At 43.0% G+C, this 18365-nt stretch overlaps 1 protein-coding gene across 7 annotated transcripts in view; it reads left to right on the forward strand.

Moving 5' to 3' along the window:
- Positions 1-18365, forward strand: part of ehbp1 (EH domain binding protein 1) — a 202263-nt gene that overhangs the window by 53845 nt on the left and 130053 nt on the right. For 5 of the 7 annotated variants that reach the window (XM_077582804.1, XM_077582805.1, XM_077582808.1 and 2 more), the window contains 6 exons: positions 9205-9386; positions 10963-11102; positions 12104-12220; positions 13460-13600; positions 14810-15059; positions 16075-16315. In XM_077582804.1, coding sequence (XP_077438930.1) covers positions 9205-9386; positions 10963-11102; positions 12104-12220; positions 13460-13600; positions 14810-15059; positions 16075-16315 — 1071 coding nt within the window. The remainder of the gene's footprint in view (positions 1-9204; positions 9387-10962; positions 11103-12103; positions 12221-13459; positions 13601-14809; positions 15060-16074; positions 16316-18365) is intronic. The other 2 variants (XM_077582806.1, XM_077582807.1) reach the window with 2 other exon arrangements.

The raw sequence follows: 18365 nt of genomic DNA on the forward strand, positions 1-18365 counted from the left end.
GGTGAAAGTGAAGGAAGTTAGCGGGGGATTAAACATAAAAATACACCAGTAACTGGTAACCTAAGCGAGATTTTTTGTTTAAATATACTTTAGATATAGTTATGTATTTAGTAATATATTTATAATATAGCCTAAACATAATTAGTATTCATATTTTAGGTTTTATAACCACATATACAGTATATGTATACATCTAATTATCAAACAAAGTTTAGTTCCACCAATGCCATTTAGAACAGCCAGGGAGTAGAGTTAGGGTTCCGGAATAGTTGGCCATCGATGTATAGCTTATCGACGACCAACGCAGTCCGTTTACCCTCCTGCCTATTTTGTTTCATTATAGGAAACAGTACCTTTCGCCGCTCATTAATCTCTCTCGGGAATTGGTCATTCATTCCAAATGAGGTCCCTTTAAGCTCCCGTCCTTAACTTTTAACGAATTCTTTCTGTTTAAAATGCTCAAACTTGGCGATAATAGGACGGGGTCTGTTGCCCCTACGGGCTCCAAGCCGATGTACCCGGTGAAAAGAGATGTTATTTACCGACTCCTGAGGAATTTTTAACAACGTCGTCATAAATTTTTTGATCTCAACCTCTGGATTGTCAGAGGTATTCTCGGATATTCCTGAGAATATTAAATTCTCCCGCATGCTACGGGATTGAACATCCAGAACAGCTTCTTTTAGTGTTTTATTCTCCTTTTTAACGGTTTCCATCTCGGCTGAAACAGCCGCGAGTGAAGAGCGTAAATCGGCATTATCGCGTTGGAGGTCACTTACCTGTTGGCTGACGAATTCCATGCTTACCCTTAATTCTTTGACGTCCTCGCTGATGAGGGAGAGGACCTCAAATTTTTTATTTATGGACTCCAGCATACTGACCGAAACCTCCGTAGTGGCTAGGTTGTCCGTGTCCGTCGCTGAATCATTTTTCCTCTTTTTCGAAGGTTTTCTCGACGGAAGGATTCTCCATCGCGCAGCTGTAAAAATATCCGTCGATGAAGCGTTCGAAGCCCTCCACGTTGGGTGGTATTCCAAATCTGTTGGATGAAAAAGAGAAGAAAAAAAAGAAAGACAAGATATATGATGGTTAAATTCGGATTAGTTTAGTATAATAGAGCGAGTTCTATCTTAGCAGCAGGGCGCTGCCATGTTGAGGTTTCCCGGTTTCGCTGTAGGTCTCGCGATAGTCACAGCATCTCGCGCAAGCGTCCAAGCTTCAGAATCAGACTTCTTCCAGGTGGCAGTGGCGCTCTCATTGTCCAAGGGTACGACAGAGTATTCCAGTAGCAAAGATTAGTAAGGACGAAGTGATAAGGGCATTGAAGAGGATGAAGTGTGGAAAGACACTTAGTCCTGATGATATACATTTAAAGGTATGGAATTGTCTAGTTGAGGTAGCAGTAGAATTTCTGACTGGGTTGTTCAACAGGATCTTAGATAGTGAGAGGCTGCCTGAGGAATGGAGGAGAAGTGTGTTGGTGCCCATTTTTAAGAACATGGGAGACGTGCAGAGTTGTAGCAACTATAGAAGAATAAAGCTAATGAGCCAGACAATGAAGCTATGGGAAAGAGTAGTTGAAGCTGGGCAGAGGTGAACATTTGTGAGCAGCAGTATGGTTTCATGTCAAAAAAAAAAGTACCACAGATGCAGTATTTGCTTTGAGGATGTTGATAGAGAAGTACAGAGAAGGTCAGAAGGAGCTGCGTTGTGTCTTTGTAGATCTGGAGAAAGCTTACGACAGGGTGCCCAGAGAGGAACTGTGGTTTTGTATGAGGAAGTCTGGAGTAGCAGAGAAGTATGTTCAAGTGGTGCAGGACATGTATGAAGACTATAAAACAGTGGTGAGGTGTGCTGTAGGTGTGACTGAGGAGTTCAAAGTGGAGGTGGGACTGCATCAGGGATCAGCTCTGAGCCCCTTCTTGTTTGCTATGGTAATGGACAGATTGACCGATGAGGTTAGACAGGAATCTCCATGGACTGTGATGGTTGCAGATTACATTGTGATCTGTTGTGAGAGCAGAGAATAGGTGGAGGATAAGCTAGAGGCATGGAGGTTTGCCCTGGAAAGGAGAGGAATGAAGGTTAGCCGTAGCAAGACGGAGTATCTGTGTGTGAATGGGAGGGACCCAAGTGGAAGAGTGAGGTTACAGGGAGAAGCGACCAAGAAGGTGGAGGAGTTTAAGTATTTAGGGTCAATAGTCCAGAGCAATGGAAAATGTGGAAAAGAAGTGATGAAGCGTTTGCAGGCAGGCTGGAACGGGTGGGGAAAGTGTCAGGTCTGATATGTGATAGAAGAGTTTCAGCTAAAATGAAAGGAAAGGTTTATAAAACTGTGGCGAGACCAGCGATGTTGTTTGGTCTGGAGACAGTGCCACTGAAGAAAAGACAGGAGGCAGAGCTGGAGGTCGCGGAGGTGAAGATGCTGAGGTTCTCTTTGGGAGTGACCAGGATGGATAGAATCAGGAATGAGTACATCAGAGGGACAGCACATGTTAGAGGCTTTGGAGATAAAGTCAGAAAGGCCAGACTCAGATGGTAGGGGAGGGGAGATAGTCAGTATATTGGCAAAAGGATGCTGAGTTTCCAAATGCCAGGCAGAAGGTCTAGAGGAAGTCCAAAGAAAAGGTTAATGGATGTAGTTAAAGTGGACATGAAGGTAGTTGGTGTGAGAGCAGAGGATTCAGAGAACAGGGTTAGATGGAGGCAACTGATTCGCTGTGGTGACCCCTGAAGGGAAAAGCCGAAAAGAAGTGCTTTAGCCACCAAAAAAAAGTCACACTTTATGTTCTTAAGTGTTGTAACTTATTTCTGCGAGGAGTTTTACTCAGCTGCGTAATGCATTGAGACATCAATTGGGAGAAGCCTATTTTTGTTTCAATTTATATGAAGTGAAACTAAAGCTCCTGGTACCATGGAGGAATGCAACATTGCAGAGCTTTCACACATCGATGTCAATTTTGAATGCTAAAAAGTTTTTAGGTGCCCATGTAGGAAGCTACTGTTTTGGTTAGCAACAGTTTGTTACTCTTTGCACACTAGGATTTGATGGACTAAGATTCTTAGTTGGAGAATAAGATTATCAGTGGTTGAAAATATAAGGAAAACACTCCTACGAACTATTCTGGTGTCTGGTATGGTTAGTGTTGGTCTCTACTACCAGGGGAAGCTCCTCTTCTTCTCTGGTAAACTGTGGTGCAAAATGAAGCAAATTCACTTTCGGTGTGGAAACGACTTTCACGATCAAACTCATGAACACAGCATAAAGGACATCCCATATACCTGCAACGGCAGCAAAACCATTGGCCGACGGTCTGCGACTCATAAAAACTAGTTGCTCAACCCTGCGCGACAGTTTGGTCCGTTTTGGCCATTATTAGAGGAAATATGGTATGAGTGTGGGCCACCATTGGTAATCTCCAGGTTTGATATCCAAGGTTCTGCTTCATGTAGTGGAAATAATAAGGAGCTGAGGGTGTTAGCTCGGTGGCTACATATGCTGTGTTGGTGTGTGTGTGGTGATGTTATTGGCATTTTGTGCCTTGATGATGGCAAGAGATGGTGAAATGTCGGGAAAATAATGAGCAAGCACTTCATAGAGCGAGGATGAACTCCCAGCCATAATCCCGTCGACCTTTCTTTCCCGTCCCCGAGATTGCCGCATCTCTCCGTTCTCGTTTTTTCCTCATCTTTTTCTACTTTCCGCTCCCCTTGATATCCACCTTTCTGTCTTTTAGCCCTCTCTCCTTCCTATTTCCTGACCACTCCTTCTCTCCTGAAGCCCCCCCCCCACCCCCCAACGCACTCCGCACTCTCCGCCCGGCAGAAGTGCAGAGCCAGGGCTTTTGGCCGGCTGGTAATTTATTTTCCCATTAGCCCCCCATCTGACGTGTGCGCTCCGGGTCTGAGCATGTGTGGGGGGCACACCGGGGGCCACCAAAAAAGAAAGACCCGGAGAGCGGGAGAGAGGAGGGCACTCTGGACACGGCGATAAGACGAGGCAGGGGTGTGACGTTCAGAGAGGATGGGGTTGGGTTGGTGGGATAGCAGATTGCAACTCTGTAAGGATTTTTTTTGCTGTCTTGAATTATGATGCACTAATTTTTTAACAAACATCGTGTCTGATGATTGCAAGTTTACTCACACACAGTAAAAAATACCAAACAATGACTTGTAAAATAACCCCATTCCTACTGCCTAACATAGTTTTTCTTAGTGTGTGAAAGGGACAGACATAACATTTGCATGTTGAAGTCCACCTATGCATTTCATGGGTTCCAAAAACTGGCGAATAATTTCAAATTAGGATTGCTGATTTAGGAAACAAAAGTGTACCAACTGTGATTAAAAAACAAAACAAAAAAACACACTGCCACTGCCACAGACAACCTACAAATACCCTGGTTTCTAAATATAAGATATAGATGATCGCAAACTACGATTACTTACCTCCAGTCTGTTAACAAAAAATAAATTTAAAAAAGTACACTGAGTAAAAAACAAACAGCCACTTTCATATTGCCACTCAAAAATTTGTTTTACCAGCTCTTTTTATGTGATGGCGTTCTGTGTGAAATATTCCAACACAAAATGGGTGGTCTAAATTAAGACAAGAATTTCCTGGATTCTAACGTCTGCGATGATCTGTGAAATTTTGTCCAATTATAGCATAGTGTTTGGTCGTGATCTGTCTGGCATTGGGCGGCACATGAAACAAGCTGGTGTCAAACAAGGACGTTTGAGAGCTCAGTGTCACTCATGTTTGAACTGTTCGACCCCCCCCAAAAAAAACACAGTTGCTGTAATCTGCCGGTTTTAAAGGAAGCCTAATCCCGCTCTTGTGGAGACTAAACGTTCCTCCCGTGTGTCGTCCTCTCACCTTTCCTTCGCTGTTTGTTTTTGCTTCTCACTTTTCTGTTGACGGCCAGTATGAGGGAATGATTTGGAGGGTTTGGATTTTTTTGGTTCAAAATTCAGCCCCTGAGGCCAGTTTCTTAGTAAATCTAAATTTTGTAAGAATATTTAGCATTAGTAGACCCACAAAAATATCTCAACAAGCCAAATCTAACATTTTTATTTGAAAGGTCATTTTAGGGACATTTTCAGGGGTCCTTCAAAAGCAAACTTGTCATACTAGAATATTTTGACAATTTAATCCGAGAAGACTGTTTTCCTAATGAGCATGAAATTTTGTTAGTGTGTCTTTATGAGTAGATTTAAAAAAGTCAAGACTCGCGCCTGAAAAGGCACAGGATTAAGGATCTTTTTGAAGCATCGCTCTGAAAATGGAGGTGTGATTTGAGCTCTCCATCACTTGCGTATAATAATAGCAGATATAAATTGGTCCTAATCTGCATGTGTATGTGGTCTATAGTTCCGTATTCATAGGTGGTATGTAAAGTTGATGATCTATCAGTTATCTGGGGAGTTGCAGGGGAATCACTCTATTGTGCCTGCGTTCAGAGATGTGAATACGTCGGACATCTCTATTTCCAATAAGTGTGACCTTGAAGGGGAGCGCAATGGCACAGTACCCCCCAAAGCCCCCCCCCCCCCCCCCAGCCCACACCTGCTCCAGCACACCATCACCAACCCAAGTAATTCCAATCTGCTGACTGCTGACTCCAGCTACAGGCAGCTGATTTGGGATGTTGTGGGGGGCTAATCGTCACTCCCTTGGGGTTATTCCAAAGGCCAAATTGAGTTTGTTGTTCGTTATATCTAGATGGCGTGAATACAAATGAAAGAGATGTTACATCGGTTTGTCTCAGTGGACATTTCAAACTGCTTTCAAGTTATGGAGGGGGTGTTTAATCCACTACCACCTTGACAAATCAGACATTTTTCTTAGCTTTCATGTATACATGTTCACATTAAATGGAACATACATTGTTCTTGAATTTGTTCAAAGTGGCCTTAAAAGGTCATGAACTGTCCTGTTTGTTTCTAGATGCAACAGAAATGCCTGTTCGTCAATGTGACCCATTGCATAGTATAATTATCAATACGAATAAAAAGAAACCAAAATGAATGCACCGTCAGCTCGTTTTTCACTATCATTTTTTTGTAGACTTGGTTTTACTTTAAATTGAACCAGTACAACTTGCAGTGCATTACAGCAGAACAGCTAAACTTGGCTATAATAATCCTTTCCAGAACAAACATTTTCCTGCGCTTCTATCAACGTCTGGAACGTGGTGACCTCAGTTTGTCCTTTGCTAGTCGGCGCCCCGCTCAGGATTGTTTTTGTTTCCACAGCAGCGTTAAGGCTTATGGCCGATAATCATCTGCTGGATGCGATTCATCACTTCCGGACAACGTTGCGGCGTATCGCTTCGGCATCTTTGTCCTCAGCGATCTACTTGGCTGCAAAGCACTTTTAACAAAATAAAGTGTTTTTGTAGTCGTCTCCAATGAGAGACCCTAAACTTGGGTGATTTTACAGCAGGGGTCATGTTTGTTTGTATTAGAAACAAATTGACTTTTGACTGTGTTAAAATACCATTAGATGATTGCTCTTCACAAAGAAGGTCTGTCTAATTAATCCATGGATTCAGTCACAAAGGGATCACCAGCCCCTCCTTTTTCCACCCCCGTCCGGTCCCATTGACATTTTGGGGCAGAGGGGTTTCAGCGGGACCTCCTGGGCACCCCCGCCACCCTGACCCCTGCCCGCACCACCAGGGGAGCATCTGTGGATCAATCCCAGGCCAGCTGGCATAAACCAATTCTGCACCCAACCCCACTTCCACCCCCTTGCCAAGATGAAAATGAAAGCTGAAGGTCATTAAGGGAAAATTAAATATTGTTTACCTTATTGTATTAAATCTGTGTATTTTTGTGCTTTTCCTATAACACTCTAAGATGGCGCCTAAAGCCTTCCTCTTTCCAAGGCTCCAAATTGGCAGAGGAGTAGCTACTGTTATTTTGTAGTAGCCTTGACAGTGAATACAGTGGACCCCTACATACTCGCAATTCGGCACTTGCAAAATTCACCCATGGAAGGAGATGCAACCAGGGGGCAGCATACAGCAACCACCCCTCACTCCTTCCCTCCCTCCCTGTTTTTTTTCTCTTTCATCATTTACCTTGTTGCACACTACTAAGCATTAATAATTACTTATTCTCTGAAAGCGTATTGATGTTCTTATCCTCTGGCATAACAATGTCTAAAATGAAACTTCGGCATTGTCTCGTTTCATTTTAGACATTGTCACTCTAATCCACCTCTTGCCCCTCTCCCCTGTAAACCTTTTTATGTTTGATTGACAAGCGGCATCCGAGGGCATTTCCATTGTTTAGACGCTCCGGTGAAAATCTCTTAAAATGTTTGTCATTCATTTTGCCATCTCATTTGCATATCCTTAAGTATTTTTCATTAGAGCCCCTCCCTCACTCCCCCGCTCTATTTGCCGCCATTGTCATCTTTAGCAAATCCTCTTCGTCTTAAGTGTTTGCCGCATTTAGCAAATTCATTCATAAAGTATCTGCACGCGCTATTAGCTTAGTATAATACCTTGGGTGTAATTTGCGGAGAGATAAGAGTCGCCCCCCAACCAGCCCCCCCCACACACACACACACACTCTGGCCTCGTGTTCATTTTCTGAAAGGCTGTTCTTTGGACAAGTCACTACGTCTCAAGTGACGAGGCCCAAATGTCAGCATCAAAATGTCAAGTGGACGATTTTCTTCTGTACTTTTTCTTATTTTTATATTTCATTATTTTCCGCTGAAGGTGGGAAATGGAAGGCATGATGACTTTGGGTAGAGCTGAAAAGATTGGCACGAGATGTATGAACTAAAATTGAGGGGGAATGGTTACTAACCTGGGATACTAATCGAAGAACTCGGAATTGATTGTTAAAGCGGACGCACAGTGCAACTTTTTCCACATTTTGTTATGTTATAGCCTCATCCCAAAATGGAATAAATTAATTTTGTCCCTTAATAAATAAATATGTTAACAAAACAAAAGTTTTAAATGTTTTTAAATGTTTGCCAATAAAAAAAAAAAAAACGAAACTAAGACATCAAATGATTGATACACCTACATCAATTCTCATCTTTTTGGTTCTAAGAAACCCTCAATGTGTTTTACATCCAAATCAGGTGAACGGTGTAGTAATTACAACAGCTGGTATATACAGAGACCTCCAGGGCGGTTCCACATGGTTAATATGCTGTTAGACTGGAAAACTTTCTTCAGATGATCACTCGCAGGGAGACTTTCCTTCATGTCATCCAAAAATGTATATATATTTTTTTATTCCACGAATGTCTGGAGGTTCCCGAAACGGCCCTTCCTTGGGAGAAGTCTGAGAGCGTCAATACCTGCCAAATTCAATGGCAGGAAAAGAAAAAAAGAATGCGCCTTTTTACTATGTTAAACAGATCTGGCCCAAGATGTAATGCTTTCTTCCTCGGATCACGCTAAAGCCCTTTGGCTGGTTGCTAACAATCTGCCATGATGCCATCTAAACATTAATTTATTTTATATAGCTGAATGTTTTGGCCAGAGGCTTGCACTAGTAGCTTACCCATAGTGGACAGCTAACGTGTTAATCTACTCATTGGAATGTTTCAGTCATAAATGGTCAAATAAAACGGATATTGTAACGATATTTATCAGCTTTTATTTTAAGGCCATGTCTAGCAGCCCTAGCTTCAGGCTCGTAACCATACACCAAAAACAATGGTTTGGTTTTAAAATCGTAGTTCTGTTCAGATTGGTTATAGAAAGAAAACAAAACCCCAAACAACCTGCTGGACTGTGTTTCTCGGAGTGTGGCCAGAGCGCGAGAAAGTTCCATTTCTTGCCTCTTACCAGCGCCCCATGAAATGCACAACATATTTCTTGTCTTTTGCCTCTTTTCACTAACATGATCAGCATCTTTGCCAATAAATGCCTCACGCTTTATGTGTGTGTGTATATGTATGACTAAATCCCCTGAGGACCTTGGCGATAAGGCGCTAGATTGAGATTTCTTCACAGAGCTAGATCTTCCTGAGATTTGCGCGTGTGAAGAGGTCTGGGAAAATGTTACAGGATGCTATCATTGCATTGTCGAACCCCCGCGTTTGTGCATATCTATCGATGGATCTATTTTCAAGGTTTTCTGTGTTCATTCAATTCATCGTCAGGTTTGTATTTTTCATTCAATGGACTCATCGCTACCGTTTTTCCCCATCTTGTCCTCGTATAGGAGTCTCCGTCTGGCCGACGTAAAGCCCTGGCCACCAGCAATATCAACATGAAGCAGTACGCCAGCCCCATGCCTACACAGACGGACGTCAAGCTCAAGTTCAAGCCACTTTCCAAGAAGGTTGTGTCGGCCACGCTGCAGTTCTCCCTCTCCTGCATCTTCCTGCGTGAGGGCAAAGCCACGTGAGTCAACACAATAGACTAGGGCTGGGCGATTCATTGAGTTTATTCATTTTAGTTTATTTCAGGATTGTATGTATTTGTAGGTTCTCAGTCATCCAGGTTTAATGGAGGCACCTGGACACATTGTTGTAGTTCATCTTTAAAGGGGAAGTCAACTTTAAACATTTATTGACAATAATATGTTATATGTGGCCTCACAATATGGAACTTGTGAACTGGTCTTTATGTGCTCTGGACAAGATCTTCCCTACGATGAGAACTGGACCTGGTCAACGCTCATGTCCGGGTGGAACTTTCATGTCTGGATATGCAGGAGATAGTTGGGGAAGATGGCGGCCGCTGTGTCGAGCCCCACTTGAAGTTGAAGACGACGAATATCTCTACCTGTTCATCACGCTGGTGGCTGGGATGCCTCTGCTAGGGATTGGAGCCCTCTGGCATCAAAATGGAGGATGGGCAAAAAAAGGCAGTAGAAATAGCTACTGCGGCTGTAAGCACTATTACTGGAGTACAAGCCGGCCTGTCCAAGGCCTGTGACGACATGTCACGGGTGAGAAAAGACCTAGCTGCATCCAACGTCCACGACCAGAATGGAAATGGACATGGCTACAAAGTTGAGCAGTCTGGAGAGGATTGCACGACGTGGAGAAGCTGTGAACAGGAATCGAGATGAAGAATAAACCGACTGATGGGTGTGGCTGGACGTGGGCTGCCATTTATCCTCAACTGTCCAATGCTAAAGCTCTTTTGTTTAAAAAAACATTTGAATGCTATATTGCTCAGTGCTTATGCTCCCACTGGATATATATTTGAAAATATTTTTTTCAAGTTTGGCCCACACTGTCAATCACCCGCAAGCCTGGCCTCTCTTCTTCACTCTCTCATTTTCCTCTTTGATATGACCAACTTTGATTTTTGGCCACTCTCTCTCTCTCTCTCTCTCTCTCTCTCTCTCTCTCTCTCTCTCTCTCTCTCTCTCTCTCGTTTGTGCATTCTAATTTGGTAACTTTCATTTAAAGGCACACTCACACATTGTCCGGGGTCTTTGTTGTGTTGCGGACGGCGGGTCGATGGCGCGTAACCCTTGTTAACCCTTGGAGGAATGATGTCGCCCACACACAAACAAACTCCATCACGACGATTCAAATGAAGCTCGGCACCCTGGAAGTGGCAAACACAAAGAACACAGACACACAGAGAATGAGAAAAGATTATGATGACGCTTTCGAGGTGGACGACGTGAAATAATGTGTGGTGGGGGAGCGAAGATATGAAGGCCAAGATGAGACAAAAGGTTTCAAAACGTCGAAGTTAGGAAGTGACAGATGTGGAGGCGGCGTTACATTAATCCTTTTGAAACGGACGCCATCTTCCCGTCACATAAAAATTCAACACTGCACTATTTCCATTTATTCATTGGTATGTCGGTGCATAATCTCGCCCACCCCCCCCCCCACCCCCACGTCTCAGCAGTGTGTTAATCCCTCAAGGTTATGTATAGTCTTGTGTTTTTTTAAAAGCACATTACAAGCATGATATGCATTTGCATTGATGTGATTTCCCCCCCAAACTGCAGCGATGAGGACATGCAGAGCTTGGCCAGCCTGATGAGCATGAAGCAGGCCGACATTGGCAACCTGGACGACTTCGAGGAGGAGAACGAGGAGGATGAGGAGAACAGGGTTAACCAGGAAGAGAAGGCGGCCAAGATCACAGGTACTAACTAATATACGCAAGATGGCATACGTTCAGTACATGCCATTCATATAGAACAGTGACTTGGTAAAAAGGTGGACAAATTCCATTTTTAATGTGCAGTGAGAACAAGTAAAAGAGAAGAATATATTTTTTTAATTTTAGTTTACAGATGTGTATAAAACATCATCTATTCACACACCGCTATTCAAATTCACACTGAGTGTACATCCGTGTTGTTTTGTAATGTACGTCCTCCTCTCCCTTCCGCGTAGTCTAATCCAACTTTTTTCCTGCCTCCAGTTCAGCTTCATGCTTTCTCTCTGCGCTCTTTTGTCTCATTTGTATGTGTGCGCATCGAGCGCCTACAGCCATTCTTCGCTTAGCGTGCGTCTCGCTAAGCAAAAGTCAAAACTCCACCAACTTGTACCTACAAGCTTCTCCAATGATGCTCTCATGAATATAGGGGTTCTCAAACATTTTGGGTCCAGAGGAAAAATGTTTGCAAAGACCCCCTTCATAATCCTAAACCCAAAATAAACATGACCATGTGTACTCTAAAATGCCATATATAGTGGTTTCCAAACTTTGTGCAAGTACTACCTCAAAAATAGGTTTTGTTCCTGAACAATATATTTAAACCACTGTAACATTATGTATGGGTTGCACTTAATATAGGAAAATAAACTGTATTTAAATAATGATTCAACAAAAATGTATTGCTCATAACAAATGTACTTCAAGGTTTTAATAAGAAACAGTTTAAAAACATTGAGATTGAATGTAGTGTACTTAACAGTTACACGCGACTGAAATGCACTTTACAATTGTTACCGTATATGTATTGCAAATTATTTTGCAGACCCCCAGTCTATGACTCGAAGACACCATTTTGAGAATGATCGCATTAAACTAATCTCATCTCTGTCACAACCTGTTGCATTTGCTGTTTCTCTGTGTGCTCTCCACGTCTTTACTGCTCTTCTTCGTCCTTCCTTGTCGTGCGGCCCTGTGGTCTGCAGAGATAGTAAACCAGCTGAACGCCCTCAGCTGCTTTCATGGCGACGATGATGGCAATGGCATCGGCGTTCCTAAGCGAGCGTTCAAGGCGGCCGCTAAGCCTGTCGCTTCATCGCAAGGTCTTTTTTCTTCCCAAATTTCTTCCTATTTGTCTTGTCTCGTTTTGTGAAACCTCCAATTTATTTTTATTTGGTATATCATTATTCCTGTAGCCTGTTCCTTTTTTTTTTCTCATGTAGCATTGACTTTGGTGTTGTGAACATTTTGTCAATCGATTTATAACTGTTACCTTTGTTATTTAATGTACTGTATTCAGTTTTCTTTTGTATTTGTGTTCAACTGCAATTGGTAGTGAACCAAACCAGGAAAGCTGTGTCCAAACAAGGCTCACCATTCTTCCAAATCATGTCCCCTCTTCTGTGATTAAAGTCAGGTTTTGTGGTGTGGAGGGTGTTAGTGTTTTTTCAGGCCATGATCTACTCAGAATTTAAAATAATTTCCTGTACAGAAAATGTTTAAGTAAGATAAATATTTGTAAAGATTTAATATTCTTAGCATTCATATTACAGTTGTATAAAGTAAAACTACTCACCCAGAGAAGATACATGACTGGCACATACAGTACATGGGACGTACAGATGTACTTTTTTTTTATGGCCAGCTTCTCTGTTTGCTGTAAAGTCAGTTGCTACTTTCTTCCTTGGTAAAACAGCCAGACTCCGTTGTTGTTCCTGTCCCAGATAAATTTCTCATTGCACTTTCCTTCATTGATGATCCCTCCTATACTCACCAAGAAAGGCTTGTGAGATCAAGTTGGGTTTGGTCTGTAGACATTTATTTCTGCATTTGATGAGAAGAAGCTGCTGCTTCTGTTTGGTTTGTAAAACAAGCTATTGTGCAAAGTACACACACACTTGTCTACCTAAAATGAGTTACAAATGCCACCTCTCTTATCAGCGAAGTCCACTTCACATAGCGACACCGCAAATAGACTTAAGGCACGCCGCTCTTTCGACACCAGTCTCGGCATCTCCTTTTCGCACCCCTTTACTAGCCCCTTGTCTCCATGCAAATGAGCCACAGTGGTGAGGACGACGAAGATAAAGCGGTCAAGTGTCAGCTCCTTCAGCCTGCGTTTCCGTAGCAACTCCACGCCGCTGGTCTCCCACAGTAAACCACCCACTAATTGCACCAATGTGCACAGAAAAGAACTCAGTCAAGTTTAGCTGGTCTTTACTCGTGGTTCACTCCCAAGTGCAGCACTTTTTTATTCTACATGTAAATATTTTGATGCCTCATGACTCATTATCTCAATTTTCTTACTTGTCTTGATTGACCTTTTGTTTTGGCCACCAAAGAGCTGATCAATAAGCTGAATTTCTCGGAAGACGAGGACCGCGAGACGCACCCCACCATGTTCACCATTCCTTTCGACGAGCCAGAGGATTACCTGCCGGAGGCCAACCACCTCAACCCGTTTGGCGATCCCGACGAGGACGGTATGTGGTCCGATTGTACACACTTTTCGGGTTTAAGCATTTCGTTGGGGGTGTCGTACAGTGAACCATTACCATTCACAGTATTTAGAGAACAAGCCCCAATGTCGGTAGCAAAAATTTGCGAATAATGGACACTGCTCCGAAAATTATATACAGACGCTCCCCTACTTACGAACATTCGAGTTACGAACAACGGTACATACGAACATGTCTGCGTGCATGCGTGCATGTCAAAAAATGTTCGGAAAGAGATGCTGTAAGTTAGATTTTGTATTGCGCACCTTTTTCCGAGTACTGTAGTGCTTCTTTCCGCCGCTAATACCGACGCTTGGCGCTGTGAGAGCTCACCCAGCATTGGAGGCTCAGCAACGTGTTGAGGAGGAGGAAGAAGAAGAAACGCCTGTCGCTCATAGATAAAGCCATCGCACTCTTCGAGCAGCAAGACCCAAATATTGAACGTTGCACAAAGGTTGCAAATCAATTGAATGATGCCATACAGTGCTACCGCATCATTTATGATGAAAAAAGAAGAAAACTGTGCAATCGTCGTTAGATCACTTCTTTCGGCCAGTTTCTAGTAAATCCTCCAAGGAAGATACTCATCAACCCTCATCTTCTTCTCCTCGACCCTCAACTTCTTCCTACATTGAAGTTACGGAGGAGGAAGTAACTTTTGAAGCCCATTCCAGCGACGACGAAGAACCTCTCATGATATAAAATCCTCCTCTTCCTCCTCCTCCTCCTCCTCCTCCATCAAATCCTTAAGCATCGAGTACATCTTCCAAAAGTAAGTTAAACTTCATTTTATTTATCTTATTACGTACATGTACATACTGTGTGTGTCTCTCGCTCTCTCTCTCTCTAACATACGTAGTACAGTACTGTACGTATTCTCTTTAAACATAAATTATAATACAAAATATAGCACTGAAGCAACTTCCGAACAAATTCACCTCACGAACGATCGCTCGGAACGTAACTCGTTCGTAAGTTGGGGAGCGTCTGTAATCGCCTATATTAATATAGTAATACCTTGAAATAAGAGTGGAGTTTTTTAAATTCCACAAACTATGATTCCCCCCCAAAAAGCCATAATATCATTGTTTAATTCAACGTACCCTGAAAATAATCTCAAAAACATTGACTTGGGACACATGCTGCTTCACTCAGACATTATTGGCAGTAAATGACACAATCCTTATCAAACAGAACCTCCTAAGCAACCGTCTGCCTCACGGGTCAACGAATCATTTTACAACGCCTCCAATCCGTTTGACGAGCCCACAGAGGAGCCGTGTGAGGGGACGCCTGGAAACCCCTTCGAACAGCCGGAGCAAGACGAAGCCAACTCTCACCCGGAGTCCCCGAAGGCTCGGCCCAGAAAAGGGGTGCGGCCGGTCGACATGAGCAAGTACTTGTACGCCCACATCAGACAAAACAACGAGGAAGAGTTTGATGAGTAAGTTATCTGATAGTTTGTGGTTTGAAGTAGTAGACCGAGACATGGACCCGCGTTAAACGTTGCATAACCTTTGAAAGTGTTGTCTGTTGGTGTCATATGTAACTCCATCAGTGTTAGTGGTACCACCTGATGCTTTTTTTTGTCATCTGGCAAAATTGTGTAAAATATCACATAAACATGAAATCAAGCAGTTAGCATTGTTTAGGAAAGTTCAAGCTGTGGCATGCAGTGCAGGCAAAGCAGTTGTTTGATCCATCAATTAACTAATACATTTCCAAGGATTACCACTTCATTCCCCAGATTTTTTTTGTTCTGGTCTCAGCCGCTTTCACAGGCTTGTGGTTGAGCGATGCTGTCAAAATGCTTGATGTGTTATTGATTGGCATGACGGTCGCCTTAAGTCTGAGGTCATTCTTTGCAGAATGGAAAGTTCAAGGGAGTAGTGTTATGTTTTGACTGGAGCTTTTTCAGACGCGCATGTTGCTTCACTGAGGCATTTCTTTGCTTTGGCTCGCTCTGTCACTGCGACCACTCCCGACTCTCTTTTGAGTCGACCCCTTCCAATTCTCCTGTTTATTTAGCGCAGCTTTGTCGCATGCTGAGTGAGTATCTCAGGGGCTTTCACTGCCACAAGTGTGCCTCATATTGATAACATTCTCTGGTATGCATATGTGTGCACGTGTCCTGTCTGTCAGTCTGTCAGTAGTGCATCTTGAGAAGTCAGGATATGAGCTGGCCCAAGTGCAGACGATTCTTCTATTGGCTCACCTGTGTTGTTCATTGTGTTACAACCAATGCACACAACTTACACAAGAAGTAGCTCTTAGATTCATAAAGGTTGGTAATCACTGTTGTAATGGATACTGCATACAGTGGTTTCAGCGGACACATAGAAATGGTGACTGAGGATTGGTATAGTAATTGATAAATTGATGTTCATTTCAACAATACAATACACGCAAATCATCGTAAAGGCAAAGAAGGTGACGATGTCTTTCTAATGGTCTACCAGGTCCAACCCGTTCTACGAGCCTAGGACGAGCCCAACGCAAAGCCTTGCTCTCCTGGACACAGGTAGCAGCCAGAAAAGGAAAGCTCCTGCACCCCCAAGCTCGTCGGGCCCTGGCCTCAGCCCCAGTGTGCCCACTCCCAAGGTCTTCTCCGACCAGGACTGGGAGACAAAAACCTTGCCAATTGGACCCAGTCCTGTATCGGCGGTCATGGGGAGAGAACTGGCCTCCTCGTCCCCCAAGGTAAACACTTTCTCTTAAAGATACAATAGCCGTAATATTATGTTATTAAGTCAAAGTTTGACAGGGTAAGAAAGTCAAGTTTTAAGAAATGAATTTCAAATGTGGCATCTCGGTGGGTGAATGGGTAGCACATCCGCCTCAGTGCAGAGGTAGAGGTCGTGGCTTCAAATCCAGGCTCCAGCCTGTGTGGGTTTTCTCCGGGTGCTTTGGTTTCCTCCGACATTCTAAAATACATGCATGGTAGGTTAATTGAGCACTCTAAATTGTCCATAGGTGTGAGTTTGAATGGTTTTGTTGTCTTTGTGTGCCCTGCAATTGGCTGGTAACTAGTTCGGGCCAACTGCCTGAAGACCCCCCTTGACCCTAGTGAGGAGAAGCGGTTTGGATTTTTAAATATAAGTTTATTATAATATCAAGCTTTTATTCAGGAAAAGACACCTAATTTAAATTGAACTAATTTAGAAATTCTACCAATTAGCCCAGAAATATAGTATAATTAGTTAACTTCATTGAGATTTATGAAAATGAGCAAAAAAAATCCAAGAGTTTGTGTTTAGGCATGTGTGTCCACATGCATTTTTTCCCGCCCATTCAACCCCTTATACGCACAAGCACACACAATCACTCAGCACCTCATTGAATGTTTGTTTATTGGGTTTGTGTGTGGGCTTCTGATCCAGTGTTTATTTATTTACTTATTTATTGAAATTAGGCAAATGGCGGCTGGCTCTAATTAAATGGCTGATGGTCACACACACTCACGGCAGGAGTCAGACCACTGGTGGGGAATGATTGGCTGGGGGCTGCGTGGAGGTTCACTGTTTGTGTGTGTGTGTGTGCGTGTGTGCGTGTGTGTGTGTGTGTATAAGGGGTTGAATGGGCCAATGTGGAAGCTTAAACACAGAGCACTTAACTACAGCAAAGTGATCACAAGGGGGTGTTGACCCCCTACGTTCACTCACTCACACATGCGATTGTACAGTTGATTATATATCGCGTACACACAGACACAGACGTACACATATACACATACACTGCCACTGTGCACCTGCCTAGCTGACTGTCTTAGTGGCTGTCCATGTAATTATGGCACAGTGCCTTCATCACCCAACCGCACTTGCCTGTGACCATGGGTGGGGGCTGAGCCACTTTAATTACCCGAAGCCAGTGGCCTGTGGTGGGCCACACTTGGCCAAGAGATGCCCCTGCCCTTAAGAGGGAGGGATGAACGTAGCTGGGATTTGGGAAATGGGGAGCGGTTGTAAGGTTAGTGGCAGGAGTGTGCATTTTTATTACTTCCTCTACCCACTAGGTGGCTGTCACTTGGAATATAATGAAATACTAGTGTCATTCTCTGCACAATTTTGGAATATTACCATCATTCAATGGCACAGAATTGGAATACAGTACTAGTATAATTCTGTCCAAGATGTCAGAATGTAAATATCATTTCACTATAATGTTGTAATACTAGCATCATTCTGTTCTAAATTTATGATTTCTTTATCTTACCCTTCACAATATTGGAATGCTACCATCATTCCATCCAAAATGTTGGAATACTACCATCAATCTGTCAGTAATGTCGGGATACTAGCATTATTCTGTCCATAATATCAGAATACAGTCAACCCCCACATATTAATATGTTTTCTATACCAATATTTTGTAATATTTGTTCATATTTTGGTGGGGTGAGGGTTGGCCCTATTTTTCTCTGGAAAACGTATATTTACTGTTTATCATAGTTTTTTTTATAAACACATTTATGGGGGAGGTTGAATAAAAAGAAATAAATTCCAATGCATTTCAGTGGGCGTCAATTATATAGAGATTTTTCACTATTTGCGGGTCTGCCTGGTCGCTAGCCACTGTACTCAACTCCACAATTCCATCCCTAATATCGGAATACTACCATCCTTCTGTCTACATTGTTGGAATAGCACCATCATTCTGTCCATAATGCCACAATACTACGATGATTCCACCTACAATATGGGAACACGAACATCATTCTTTCCACAATGTTGGAATACTACTATCATTCTAC

Source organism: Vanacampus margaritifer, chromosome 12 (assembly GCF_051991255.1).
Source record: "Vanacampus margaritifer isolate UIUO_Vmar chromosome 12, RoL_Vmar_1.0, whole genome shotgun sequence".
In the NCBI taxonomy this organism is placed as follows: domain Eukaryota; kingdom Metazoa; phylum Chordata; class Actinopteri; order Syngnathiformes; family Syngnathidae; genus Vanacampus; species Vanacampus margaritifer.